General features: G+C 49.3%; 1 protein-coding gene across 1 annotated transcript in view; it reads right to left on the reverse strand.

The window, feature by feature from the left end:
- Positions 1 to 15350, reverse strand: part of TPCN2 (two pore segment channel 2) — a 118950-nt gene that overhangs the window by 54208 nt on the left and 49392 nt on the right. Inside the window, exons 7-8 of the mRNA XM_063944225.1 lie at positions 13590 to 13662; positions 11052 to 11151 (exon numbers count right to left, since the gene is read on the reverse strand). Of these exons, the coding sequence (XP_063800295.1) occupies positions 11052 to 11151; positions 13590 to 13662 (173 nt within the window). The remainder of the gene's footprint in view (positions 1 to 11051; positions 11152 to 13589; positions 13663 to 15350) is intronic.

Genomic DNA, 15350 nt, shown 5'->3' on the forward strand with positions numbered 1-15350 from the left:
GAGTGGGACCAGCGGCGTTTTGGCGCCTTCCTCTGCTTACAGCTGCAGCAGCAGGCACACACAGCTCCTCCAGACACTCAGATAACGCTGGAAGAGCCGCTATTGTACAGTAATCTGTGTCCTGAAAAGGACAAAATACCGGTGTTACACTGTGATAGAACTGCTTGCAGCCTCACTGGGCTGTACGGCTCAGGGTGTGCTGGTCTCCTTTCTCTCTCTGTCTCCCTCTCACATACAGTCAGGGCAGGCTTTGGGACGTCCCCATCGTACTAAGTCTCCCCAATATCCCTTATGGATGCTAGAGAAAATAGGATATTTAATGACCTACCGGTAAATCCTTTTCTCTTTCATCCATCTGGGGGACGCTGCGCCATTACTTGTGGGTTAGAGGTGTGTGGTTGTGGAGTTTGGCACAGAACTATTAAAACCTGACTCCTCCCCCCTCTAACCCCTCCCATCTCCTTCCTGCCTAGCCAGTACCTCAGTTTTTGTTTTGTGCCTGTGGGAGTACAGACACAGATTTTTTTCTCTCTGAAGATCTTAGTTAGGTATTTTCTTATTTTATTATTTAAGTGCCTAGTCCCTGTATACAGGTGACAGGTACTACTAGAGTGGGGTTAGATAAGAGTTCCCACTCTATAATCTGCCGCTGGAAGGTCACCCCACTTCGGTCACTGGGGCTGGATTCCTATCCTATTTCTAAGAAGTCGGCAGTGAAAAGGTACAGGATAGACACAATCTGTCTCTGACAGTATTGGTCTATCCTTCCTATATCTTTCTATATATACAATTTGCACAAATATATATATAATATTTATTACTTGATTCCCCCCCCCCAAAACACACTCTGCTCTCTCTCTCTCCGGAGGTTGAACTGTGGAGCGCAGTACCAAGGATTTATTTATTCCTGCTACTGTTGTTAGCTGAGTAGCCCGGGAGAGTGGTGAGTCACTCCCCGGGGGATCGATAGATGCTGCCGAACAGAGCCGCTGTAAGTAGCGGCGCGCGGGAGCCACTGCCAATCAGAGCCGCTGTACATAGCGGCGCGCGGGAGCCACTGCTCGAACAGAGCCGCTGTAAGTAGCGACACCCGGGAGCCGCTGCCCGAACAGAACCGCTGTATGTAGCGGTGTGCGGGAGCCGCTACCCGAACACGGGAACTGTAGACTTCCGGTTATAGCGCGTCTACGCTGAGCTACCCGGCGCATACTTGTTTCAGAGAAGGGACGGATTCCCGCCCTGCACTACCTGGCGCACTCCCGTCCAGCGTCTACAAAGCTCCGGGCGCCATCTTCTCCAGAGGCAGTACGGGGGACGCAGTGCAACACACAGCTTGGACACTTTTTCAGTACTACTCACCCTGTTTATTCAGTGGAGGTCACCTAACAACAAGTATACTTTGGGGGCATTGTGTTATTCTATACTTTAATGAGTGTTATTCTATACTTTAATGAGAGTTATCAGACTTTGTTTTCAATATAAATTACACAGTATGCTTCACAGTACTGACCACTACTCTACTGAGTTTATAGTTCATTGGTAGTGCATTTGTTTTAAAAAATTTCATTATGAGCATAAGGTGGTCAGTGATGGCATAGTGGTTACAGTCTCCTCCTGTAATGCGTGCATCCCGTGTTCAAATCCTGGCGAGACCAGAATTTTCCAGACAGATCTACACGGGGGAAGACACCCTCGGGGGTTTTAAATTGCCTGCTTGCAATGTGAGTCAAAGCTCGCTAAGGGTAGAACGGCCGCGGGTACCCTCTGTGCTTTATGCTCTGGTGCATCTGTGGTGGACCAACAGGGAGGTTCTGCGGACCTGTCTCTGCCTCCGTGGGCTCAAAATATGGGCAGATGTCTTGCTAATTTAACAATCCCTAAACAAGTTTGTAAACTCTGCCGGCAGTTTTTCTGCTACAACAAGGTCACAACCGTTGCCCGCTATAACTTTATGGGGGAGGAGTTAGAGTCATTCCCATTGGAGAATGGGGACGAAGTTTCGGTCTGGAAACATTATTGTTTTACTAGCTCAGGTGTTAGATTGCTGTTAGACACCATCCGTCAGACTCTTAATAACAGGGATATTTTAAAGGATCCCTGACTTAAGCCGGATTCTCGTTCCAAGTCCCTAAGAAATTAAAATTTCTATATCCTTTTACAGAAAACAGCCCAAAGGTAGACGCTCCGATTTCACTTTTAGCAAGAGCTACGGCTATTCCTTCGGTACACTCGGTGACATTGAAAGATCCTACAGATAGGACGATTGAAGCAATGCCTAAATCTGTTTTCTTTACCACGATTCTAGCTGGCGCTTGGGTCCTCAGGGCCGCGGATGACTGACTAGCACAGGTCATATCTGGAATGCAGTCTGACGATCCATCGGAAGCCATTCAATTAGCAGAACATTTTTTGGAGGCTCTTACTTATGTGACTGAGGCCTTAATTGGTTCTGCTACGCTACACTCCCGTATTTCTGCCTTGACCGTGACAGCAAGACGGTCTCTTTGGCTTCGGGTTTGGAATGCCGATTTTGACTCTAAACAGACCATGTCGGCGGTACCCTTTGAAGGTGAGTTCTCTTTGGGTCGGAATCAAAGAAGATTATTCAGCTACTACAGGAGGGCAGGAGCCCCTTTCTTCCGGCTGTTCCTCCGAAACCGAATACTACAAGGGATTCGTTCCTTTCATGTACAGGACAGAGGTAGTTCCATTCCTTTCGTGCTGTCTCCACGTATCCACGAAGACAGTTTCAGAGGTAGAAGTAAACCTACCGACAAACCTACTGCATGATGCCGGAGGGAGCAGTGACGGTTGGGACTCGGTTACTACAGTTCAAAGAAGTGTGGCTCCTGTCAAAACCAGATAGGTGGGTGACGGAGGTCATATCCAGAGGATATACGTTAGATCTCGAGGAACCAGTCCCATATCGTGTGTTCTTCACTTCTCTTCCAAACGGTCCCTCCAGCCGTCGAGTTCTTCGTCATGCAACAGCCACTCTTCTACGAAATGAAGTAAAAATTTTCTAGTTCCCGCTCAGCAGAGAGGTCGGGGATTTTACTCGTGGACAAACTGGACGGTTAGTTTCAACAAAAAAGCTCAAAATGGACGCTCTATTATCGTCGCCATGGAACCAGGGGGATATTTGGCTTCATTAGACATAAGACGCCTATCTGCTTGTTCCTATGTGTACGGGTCATCAATCTCTTAGATTCGCAGTCGGCCTTGACATTTTCAGTTTCAGGCTCTTCCCTTTGACCTAGCCACGGCTCCTCGGGTATTCACAAAGATCATAGACCATGCGGTGGCAGTTTTGCAGTGTCAGGGAGTCAACATTACTCTGTATTTGGATGATCTGTTGATCAGGGCACCGTCAGTTGATTCTTCACCAGAACTTGCGTCTCACAATAGAGACTCTACAGTCATTCGGATCAATAATAGATTGTCCAAAGTATTCTTGGCTTCCTTCCCAGAAGATAATGTTTATGGGAATCTTATTCGATACCAACAACAGAAAGTGTTTCTTTCTCATTCAGGACATACAGTCCAGACTTTGAACACTGCTGCATTTACAGTTCACAATTTGGCCTTGGGTGAGGGTCACCACAGACGTCAACCTCATAGGTCGGAGTACGGTTTTTCAGACTCATCACTTTCAGGGGCTCGGGGCCAGTCAAAGAGTCTAAGTTGCAGATCAACATCTTTGAGTTGAGGACGATCCGGTAGGCACTACTCCGGATTCAAACCAGAGTACAGGGTCATCCAGTGCGGATTCAGTCCGACACCGTCACGGCGGTTGCTTACATAAACAAGCAGGGAGACACTCGAAGCTGATCCGCCTTGACACGTTCAGATCTCATATGGTCGGAACATTGGGTTCCGGCCAGATCCGCGATTCACATGCCAGGAATCGAGACCTGGAAAGCGGATTTCTTAAGCCGTCACACGGTGCATCCGGGAGAGTAGGAACTTCACCGGTGGTGTTTCTGACTCTAGTAGCCGGTCGGCGATACCCGATGTAGATCTAATGGCGTCTCGTCTCAACAATAAACTTCCTCTCTACGGGTCACGTACTCAGGACCCTCAAGCAATTCTAATAGATGCACTGACGGCGCTGTGGCACTCTCAACTGGGATATATGCCAACATTTCCACTGGCTCCAGGTCTGCTTCAACGCATTCAGATTGAAGGTCTTCCAATCATTCTGGTGGCCCCAGATTGGCCAGGCTGACAGTGGTGCGCTCTTCTGCGCACTATGGTCATCAAGGAACCATTCCGACTCCCTCTGCATCCACATCTTATGATTCACGGACCATCTCACTACCCAGGTTGGATTGGCTGGTTTTCATTTAAAAAAAAAAAAAAAATTATTATTCTCGTACTGTTGTGTAAATTATGATTCAGACTAGCAAGCCGCTGGCTTCTGAATTTGACCACAGAGTGTGACGTATTTACATTGCTTGGTGTAAACAGCGGGGTTTAACACCGGATTTGTTTAGAGTTCCTCGTCTGTTATTCTTCCTTCAGGAGAGTCTCAATAAGGGTCTGAGATTTTTTTTCATAAATGGGTCAGGTTTCCGCCTTGTCTGTTCTATTTTCAAAAGAGACTGGATATCATTCCAGAGGTTCGGACGTTCCTTCAGGGGTTTCTGTGGATTTAGCCACCTTTTGTTCCTCCGGTTCTTCCCTGGGACTTTACCTTGGTCCTTATGGCTCTTCAAAAATCACCATTGAGCCTTTGGAATCTGTAGAATTGCGGTATCTAACGTTACTCTGTTGTCTTCCTATTAAAAATTACCTCCGCTAGATGAGTATCTGTATTGGCAGCTATTTTCTTGCAGACCACCCTTGTTGGTGTTTCATGATAATCGGGTGGTTCTGCGAACAAAACATTCCTTCAGAAGGTTGTGTCAGCTTTTCATCTAAATCAGGACATTGTCCTTCCAGCGTTACTCTTTCTCCTTCCAGGGAGGATTCCCAGTTGACTTTTAGATGTGCTTAGGGCCTTCGGTTTTCTTTATCTTGTGCGGATTCTATCCGTCATACGGATGCTTTGTTGGTTTTTAATTGATGCATCCAGACAAGATTGGCCGACTTCCAAGTACACAGTGGCTCGTTGGGTAACTTCGACCAGCATATCAGTCTTCTGATGTTTCAGTTCCTGAATCAATCCGAGCTCCTTCGCCTCGAGCTGTTGCAGTTTCTTGGGCTGCTCGCAGGGGTGCACCTATTGAGCAGCTGTCAGACAGACAGCGACATGGTCGTCTGTGCATTCGTTTTAAAAAGTTTTACCGTTTTCATACTTTCGGTTTGTAGACTGCCTTTGTTGGGCGTCACATTTTGCGGACGGCTATGCCGTCTCCGTCTCCCTCCTCTTATTTGCTTGCTTTGGGAAATCCCACAAGTAATGGCGCAGCGTCCCCCAGATGGATGAAAGAGAATTAGGGATTTTTGTTTACTTACCGTAACATCTCTTTCTCTGATTCCATCTGGGGGACGCTGCGATCCCTCCCAGATGTTTGTCTGGTTTAACCAGTTAATTTTTTTTGGTCTATCTCCTTTGGCTTGGCTAAACGTTAACTGAGGTACTGGCTAGGCAGGAAGGAGATGGGAGGGGTTAGAGGGGGGAGGAGTCAGGTTTTAATAGTTCTGTGCCAAACTCCACAACCACACACCTCTAACCCACAAGTAATGGCGCAGCGTCCCCCAGATGGAATCAGAGAAAGAGATTTTACGGTAAGTAAACAAAAATCCCTATTTTTCGTAGTCCATAAGGGATATTGGGCGCCCGCCTCTATGTGTTGACTTTTCTGCAGGTTGTTTTTATATGTCACCTGTTCAGCTGTTGCCAGCCGTTGCTGGTTGTTGTATGTTACTGGTGTGCTGGTGTGTAAATCTCACCACTCATTGTTATTATGTTCATTCTCTCAAGTATGCCTTTTCTCCTTAGGGCACTATTTTACCTATAACTGCCTGTGGGAGGGGGCAAAGAGGGGAGGAGCCAGCACACCCAGTTGAAGAAATTTAAAATGCATCGGCTCCTTTGGACCCCGACTATACCCCATCGTACCAAGTCTCCCCAATATCCCTTATGAACTGCGACAAAAAGGATTAACCGGTAGGTAAATAGAATCCTATTTTCATTCACCTCCCCCAAACAGTAATATGTTTGTCATTCATATCTTTTTCTCTCTTATAGTTCAAAACAGTTAGCCATCGCCCGTCCTCTGCACTGTAGGGGGTCTACCGTTTTGCAGAGTGCAGCAATTTTGTTTCCCTGATGTTCAGAGACAACACGTAGAACAAAACAATAGTAGTTTCTCTGCCAAGTTCTGCTGTAGCAAAGGGGAAGAAAGTGGAGAATGCAGCTCAGACTACAATCCCTACACCTCACTGTCACTGTCAGCTGCAATCGCAGCGCTCAAGTAGAAAAGGAAACTTCAGGACTATTTTTTACACCAATTTAAAATCAACTGCAGATAATCTGGCCAGCATTAGGAGTAGGGATTCCAATCCCTGGTTCCCAGATAGGTTTTGGGTCCCAAAATACCCAGGATTATAATCATTAAATCCTGGGTATTAAAGGATTCCAAACACACGGACTGTGACAGTGTTAACGGGTTGTGGTTGCTTCGTCCGGTCCCCTCAGACTCTCACAGCTGCCCACAGTAGAAGAGCAGGAGTCCCGTGATACAGCTGCTCTCAGTCACAGATACTGTAGGCTCAAAACACAATGTAGGGTAAACTTGTCAGGGCACAACACACTACCACCAATCCCTTCTGCAGCTGCAACACAGGACTCCAGCTCTGCTAATGCAACTGGGCCAAGGGGGAGGACTGGACAACGTGTCTACCGATAAGAGAAACATCTTATGACCACTGTGTGAATAAGGCAAGTGAAAGAGGAGGAGAGACGGACGGCAGAGAGGACAGGAGGAGGGGAGACGGACGGCAGGGAAGACAGGAGGAGGGGAGACGGACAGCAGGGAGGACAGGAGGAGGGGAGACGGACGGCAGGGAGGACAGGAGGAGGGGAGACGGACGGCAGGGAGGACAGGAGGAGGGGAGACGGACGGCAGGGAGGACAGGAGGAGGGGAGACGGACGGCAGGGAGGACAGGAGGAGGGGAGACGGACGGCAAGGAGGACAGGAGGAGGAGAGACGGATAGCAGGGAGGACAGGAGGAGGGGAGACGGATGGCAGGGAGGACAGGAGGAGACGGATAGCAGTGAGGACAGGAGGAGACGGATAGCAGGGAGGACAGGAGGAGGGGAGACGGATAGCAGGGAGGACAGGAGGAGGAGAGACGGATAGCAGGGAGGACAGGAGGAGGGGAGACGGATGGCAGGGAGGACAGGAGGAGGGGAGACGGATGGCAGGGAGGACAGGAGGAGACGGATAGCAGGGAGGACAGGAGGAGGGGAGACGGATGGCAGGGAGGACAGGAGGACGGGAGACGGATAGCAGGGAGGACAGGAGGAGGAGAGACGGATAGCAGGGAGGACAGGAGGAGGAGAGACGGATAGCAGGGAGGACAGGAGGAGGAGAGACGGATAGCAGGGAGGACAGGAGGAGGAGAGACGGATAGCAGGGAGGACAGGAGGAGGGGAGACGGATGGCAGGGAGGACAGGAGGAGGGGAGACGGATAGCAGGGAGGACAGGAGGAGGAGAGACGGATAGCAGGGAGGAAAGGAGGAGGAGAGATGGATAGCAGGGAGGACAGGAGGAGGGTAGACGGACGGCAGGGAGGACAGGAGGAGGAGAGATGGATAGCAGGGAGGACAGGAGGAGGGGAGACGGACAGCAGGGAGGACAGGAGGAGGGGAGACGGACGGCAGGGAGGACAGGAGGAGGAGAGACGGATAGTAGGGAGGACAGGAGGAGGAGAGACGGATAGTAGGGAGGACAGGAGGAGGAGAGACGGATAGCAGGGAGGACAGGAGGAGGGGAGACGGATAGCAGGGAGGACAGGAGGAGGGGAGATGGATTGCAGGGAGGACAGGAGTAGGAGAGATGGATGGCAGGGAGGACAGGAGGAGGGGAGACGGACGGCAGGGAGGACAGGAGGAGGAGAGATGAATAGCAGGGAGGACAGGAGGAGGGGAGACGGATAGCAGGGAGGACAGGAGGAGGGGAGACGGACGGCAGGGAGGACAGGAGGAGGAGAGATGAATAGCAGGGAGGACAGGAGGAGGAGAGACGGATAGCAGGGAGGACAGGAGGAGACGGATAGCAGGGAGGACAGGAGGAGGGGAGACGGATGGCAGGGAGGACAGGAGGAGACGGATAGCAGGGAGGACAGGAGGAGGGGAGACGGATGGCAGGGAGGACAGGAGGACGGGAGACGGATAGCAGGGAGGACAGGAGGAGGAGAGACGGATAGCAGGGAGGACAGGAGGAGGAGAGACGGATAGCAGGGTGGACAGGAGGAGGAGAGACGGATAGCAGGGAGGACAGGAGGAGGGGAGACGGATGGCAGGGAGGACAGGAGGAGGAGAGACGGATAGCAGGGAGGACAGGAGGAGGAGAGACGGATAGCAGGGAGGACAGGGGGAGGAGAGACGGATAGCAGGGAGGACAGGAGGAGGAGAGACGGATAGCAGGGAGGACAGGAGGAGGAGGAGAGACGGATAGCAGGGAGGACAGGAGGAGGAGGAGAGACGGATAGCAGGGAGGACAGGAGGAGGAGGAGAGACGGATAGCAGGGAGGACAGGAGGAGGAGAGACGGATAGCAGGGAGGACAGGAGGAGGAGAGACGGATGGCAGGGAGGACAGGAGGAGGGGAGACGGATAGCAGGGAGGACAGGAGGAGGGGAGACGGATAGCAGGGAGGACAGGAGGAGGAGAAACGGATAGCAGGGAGGACAGGAGGAGGGGAGATGAATAGCAGGGAGGACAGGAGGAGGACAGATGAATAGCAGGGAGGACAGGAGGAGGGGAGACGGACGGCAGGGAGGACAGGAGGAGGAGAGACGGATAGCAGGGAGGACAGGAGGAGGAGAGATGGATAGCAGGGAGGACAGGAGGAGGGGAGATGGACGGCAGGGAGGACAGAAGGAGGGGAGACGGGCGGCAGGGAGGACAGGAGGAGGAGAGACGGATAGCAGGGAGGACAGGAGGAGGGGAGACGGACGGCAGGGAGGACAGGAGGAGGGGAGACGGATAGCAGGGACGACAGGAGGAGGGGAGACGGATAGCAGGGAGGACAGGAGGAGGGGAGACGGATAGCAGGGAGGACAGGAGGAGGGGAGACGGATAGCAGGGAGGACAGGAGGAGGGGAGACGGATAGCAGGGAGGACAGAAGGAGGGGAGACGGATAGCAGGGAGGCAGGGCTGGATTAACAATGGGGCGGATGGAGCTGAAGCTCAAAGCCCCACATAAAAACAGGCCCACAGGATCTGCTGAAGAGAGTGTTGACAGAAAAAAATAGTTCCCGTCACCACCAGCGGCCACTCAAATCCCAGCATCCTCCCCCCCCTCCCAATTAAAAACTCCGGCGCGGAGTGCCTGAAGCCCCACCCACTCACCCATGGCTGTCTGAAGATAAAGCTCATGTAACCCAAAGCCCGGCCCACTTATCCACGTCTGTCTGAAGTCCCAGCCCTCTGGCCTCCCTAAAGCCCATTCAACCACCACCCGAAGCACTGGACATGAATGTTGGTTAAGCCCCGCCCCCAGCCAACCAAACACCGCCCATTCATTTCTGCTGGCCGAAGTCAAGCTCTAAAGCATGGGTATTCAACCTGTTGCCCCTCCAGCTGCTGTGAAACTACACATCCCAGCATGACCTGCCACAGTTTTACTATTAAGTTATGCTAAATCTGAGGCATGGCATGCTGGGATGTGTAGATCCACAGCAGCTGGAGGGCCGTAGGTTGAAGACCCATGCTGTAAAGCATAGCTAAGCTGCCAGAGGAGCTACTACCTAATGATGTGGAGCTAAGAACTAGTACTAGTAAGTTTTTTTTACTAAACTGTTTTTTTTTCAAATACTGTAATAGCAACCCTGGGACCCTGCAGTTTCATCTTCCAATGTAGTTTGGGTCTGGTGTTCCTGCACCTTGTGGCAGCAATCAAATTAAGATATTGTTGGAGCTGCAATGTATTTTATTTTTTCCTGTGGCAGACAGCCTGGTTGTGTTTTTTCCTTTGGGAGACAATCTGGGGTATTAATTGGCCGCAGGGTTTACAATCAGGGGTATTCAATTAGTCACGGGGTTTACAATCTGGGGTATTCATTTGCCGCACTGAGGTATTAAATTAATAGTGCATACCTCACGCGCATCTCCCCACACACGGACTAAACTGCGAGGTAAAGTCAGTGTAAAAACCCCACAAAATCAGGGGCAAGAACAGGAGGAAACCCCATTGATTACACAGATTATGTGGAATCAGTGGGTTTTAACACTTCATTCCAGATTTTTCGACTTGGGAAAAAGACTAATTGAATAGCCTTACCCAGTGCTGCAGGGCTTTTTGCCAGCAATTAGTTGCGGGGTAAACACTGCAGCTAATTGAATACTTCCCAATGTGTGTGTTTTTTCCTGTGGCACACAATTAGGGGAATTCAGGTAAACACAGGAGATTTTTTAAAAAGAAACAGTGATGCAGATTTTTTCATGCAGCCGCAGGGTTTTGCTATTCAATTGCAAGAGAAAATGAGACACAGGGAGGACAGGAGAAGGGGAGATGAATAGCAGAGAAAACAGAAGGAGAGGAGATTGATTGTATGGAGGACTGGAAGGGGGAGATGGATAGTGGAGAGGGAGTTTTTTATAGAGGACTGGAGGGGGGAGATGGGAGATAGATAACAAGGAGGAAAACTAGTAGATGTCATTGGGAAACCAGAGTAGGAAAAGCCTTTAACCAAAAAACAAGAACAATCATTTTATTATGAATAAATAAAAATCTAATATTTAACAATATAATTCTGTATCGAACCCCTTTTTGGGGTTGGAGTCCCTAATTAGTAAATAAAAAATACCACTGTGGTGTAAACAGCAATTGTGTTATTTAAAAAAAATCTTCACTAATATACGATAGGACTCACCATCAGGGTTGTTGGCAGTGGTCAGTAGCACCAGGAGTGACGTCAAGGAGTCTGGCAGGTTGCGGAAGTATCTCAACCACTCAATGTCAACCTTAGAATCCTGCCCATAAGCACAGACAGGATGAGGGGCAAGCAATATCCCCATAGTGTAACATTCAGCATTATGAATGAAGCCTCCTTACAGTTCATCGCAAATAATCTAGATCAGTGGTTCTCAAACTCGGTCCTCAGGACCCCAGACGGTTCACGTTTTCCATGTCACCCAGCAGCTGCACTGTGTATCACCAACTGTCACATTTTTAAATTCTACAGGTGACCTGCAAAACATGAACTGTGTGGGGTCCTGAGGACAGAGTTTGAGAACCTGTGCTCTAGACCATTATCACAGTGCATAGTCATGGAAAAAGGACAGTGATGGAAAACAGACAGCAGAGTGAATAGAAAGAAGGAAGAACAGATGCTTACACACAGCAGAGCTTAATCCTTAACAGAAGGAACAGGTTTGAGAACCTATACAGAAACAAGAGCAATTTGTGACATTTAGTGCATTACAGTATTTATAGCCACGTCTATAGTATGTACTTGGAATTAGCACACAGGGTAGTATTAATGGGCAGTCTGCAAGTCAGGCGATGCACGAGGAGACCAATTCCAATCAGTGCATATTTAAGTCATTATACTTTGCCAATGACAAAATCTCTCCGTTAGTCTTTACTTCTTAATGCAGAAATTAGAGGTGCAACTATTCCAATCTTTGTTAAAGCACTGTAGCAGAGTGTACTGAGCACTTACCTCTCCTGCCATTTTCCGCGGGGCAGCTGTACGAGTCAGCTGGACCCCACTGCGGAGTCATCCTGCCAGCATCAATGGCCCCTGAACAGAGGAGCACAATACTCTGGAGCAGATGTATTAAGCCTGGAGAAGTGATAAAACAGTGATAAGTGCAAGGTGATAACGCACCAGCCAATCAGCTCCAATATGTAAATTGACAGTTAGGAGCCGATTGGCTGGTGCGTTATCACCTTCCACTTATCACTGTTTTATCACTTCTACAGGCTTAATACATCTGCCCCTTTATTTGCTATACTCAGTTCAAACCAAAGGGCATTGTGTTTGTGACAAGATGATAGCGGGAAGCCCTAGATTAGGGATGGGCAACAGGCGGCCCGAACCGATCCTGCATGGCCCGCTGCGCCGCCCCCCCCCCAGTGCACAATGACAAGCGGCCCGACCGGCTCACCTGCTTGTCATTGCACTACAGCAGCTCCAAGACGCAGCACCGCTGAGCAAAGGCCGATCGCGTCACAAGGGCAGCTGACCAGGATTTCCTCTCTGATGTCAGCCACTGGGCGGCATGGGGGCGGAGCCAAAGCAAGAGCGTGGATCCGGACGGCACATCTGCAAACATGCAAAGTTGGTGGCTGGCAACGGGAGCTGCCTGGCGTGGGCACAGCGGTGCTGAGTATGGGGAGGAAGCTGTTATCTGTGTGCAGAGAGGGAGGGAGTCGGTAGTTAGAAGCTACTAACCGTGCCCGAAGGTGGGGGGCGGGAGGGTGGGTGGGTGGGGAGCGGAAGGTAGTACCTGTGTTTGTGTTGGGGAGTGTTTAAAAGCTGCTGTATGGGTACAGGGGAGATGGAGGAGGGGGGACAGAAGCTGCTGTATGGGTCCAGGGGAGAGGGAGGGGGGGACAGAAGCTGCTATATGGGTCCAGGGGAGATGGAGGGGGGGGGGATAGAAGCTGCTGTATGGGTACAGGGGAGAGGGAGGGAGGGGGGGGATAGAAGCTGCTGTATGGGTACAGGGGAGAGGGAGGGAGGGGGGGGACAGAAGCTGCTATATGGGTACAGGGGAGAGGGAGGGGGGGATAGAAGCTGCTATATGGGTACAGGGGAGATGGGAGCTGCTCTAGGAGGGGATGTAGGTATGTGACCGGTGGTCAGGAGACCGACGGTCACATAATCTCCCCTACATGCCGCCTCCTCACAATCCCAACCAACAGGGACTATTCTCACCCGTTGGTGTCCATGACACCCATAGAGTAGGAATAGAACCCATTCGCCACCGAACCCGTAGCGTGGAGAGCGCAGCTAGCCCGCAAGAGGCTTGCTTCACTCGCCACCCCCCACCGGGATTCCGCTGTCGGGATCCCGGCGGTCACGCATACCACACACCTATAGGAGTATTGTATATACAGGATATTTTGTGTGCGGCCCTCGAATATTCACTGGAAGTGTTAAGTGGCCCCCCCAGCTGAAATAATTGCCCACCCCTGCCCTAGATGATGGGTCCCGCAGGTAGAAGATGGCAGGAGCTGCAGGAGATGTAGGGTCAGTATACACGCCACCAAATAAAGGTCAAACTGGAAGTCTACTTATGGACATCCGTATCTTGCATGAGTGTTGGAGGCGTACATCCAGCACCTGTACCCACAGCTGCCATTAGGTAAAGGAGAGATGATGTCAGCAGGAGCGTTATTAGGTTATCTAGTGCATCAGAGGGAACAGGTGTATGACCTTCATCGTTAGTGAATTGGTTACCTTTGCATGGGCAAACAGCAGCATACCAAACATGGTAAAGAGACAGAGATGCAAAGCCAGGAGCAGCATCACACTATTAAGAAACAAATCTATGCGTTAGTCATTTTCCACAATAATTCATCTCGTAAATGCAATCCTTATACGGCAGAATCCCTTAGGTGCGAACTGCAACATAACTAACAAAAAGAGGGACACCAGGTATGTTTTACCAAAGATAAGAATGTAATATTATGCTAGTCCGATCCACTTGTCATTTGCATATAGTTAAAGGGGATCATTCCACCTTAAATGAAGAGGTCTAAACCCCACCCCCACTACCTATGGCTCAATTCAGCAGGAACCAATCACATGCAAGTACTGGAATACTGTTTGACCGGCATATGTGCTGATTCCTGAGCTTGGAAGATTGCACAAATTAGACACAAGGGGGGATATTCAATTGTTTGAAAAGTCGGTTGGGTGTCTGTTTTTTACGGTCTATTAGATAGGAAAAAACAGACACCCAACTGACATTTCAAACATTTGAATACTGCCCACGGGGTCTATTTACTAAGCGTTGGATGGAGATAAAGTGGACGGAGATAAAGTACCAGCCAATCAGCTCCTAACTGTCATTTTTCAAACCCAGCCTGTGACATGGTAGTTAGGAGCTGATTGGCTGGTACTTTATATCTGTCCACTTCATCCCCCATCCAAGGCTCAGTAAATAGACCCAATGTTAGAAAAGAGTCAGTTCCTGACTGGCAGAATGTCACGGTCATCCAATCATAGACCAGCTATCATTTTTAGACAACTTTTGATTGGCTGGCCACAGCACTTGGTCAGGCTATCCGATGCTCAGATGTTTGCCAGGAGTGGTGTAAATGTAATTATAGGGTGCATGTAGAATGAAGAAAATGGCACAGGCGCCATAGAAGGTTTTGCCACCAAAGTATCGGGAGCAATGGGCCTTAGAACAACGTAATTTAAAAGATGGAAAACCCATTGAACAAGCAAAATCACCGATTTCCATACTGACCGATGATAGAAGCCATAAAATGAATAGACTGTAAAAAACAATATGATACCACATACAAACAATTTACATATTTTAGCAGCAGATACTAAAATATAGTGTAAATATGGTATTAATTCAATCAAGGATTCCAGGGATGCACCAAAACCTAGTACTTATGACAGGCAAACCTGTGACAATCCATTCAGTCCACCCTACCGGATCTGTGCCCTACAGGTGCAAATGCAGGGATCCACTCAGTTATCAACTGAGGCCCCATGCAGTGCTATGGCTGCCAGAGATTTATTTATTTATTACCAGTTACTTATATAGCGCACACATATTCCCCAGCGCTTTACAGAGAATATTAGTCCCTGCCCCAGTGGAGCTTACAATCTATATTCCCTAACACATGTACACGCACACACATTCACGCTAGGGTTAATTTTGTTGGGAACCAATTAACCTACCAGTATATTTTTGGATTGTGGGAGGAAACCGGAGTACCCGGAGAAAACCCACGCAAGTACGGGGAGAATATACAAACTCCACACATTTAGGGCCATGGTGATGTAATGGCTTGTCAAATAAAACAAATGGAACCAAAGCAGATCAAATCTTTATTCCTAGTTCAGCAAGCAACAGCAAAAATATAAATATTTGTATTATTATTAATTATAACTACTAATAATATTCAACAATAATAATAAAAATATTTATTAATAATAATAATCAACAAGAATAATAATAACAACAACAACAACAAT

The sequence above is a fragment of the Pseudophryne corroboree genome, chromosome 11, assembly GCF_028390025.1.
Source record: "Pseudophryne corroboree isolate aPseCor3 chromosome 11, aPseCor3.hap2, whole genome shotgun sequence".
NCBI lineage: Eukaryota > Metazoa > Chordata > Amphibia > Anura > Myobatrachidae > Pseudophryne > Pseudophryne corroboree.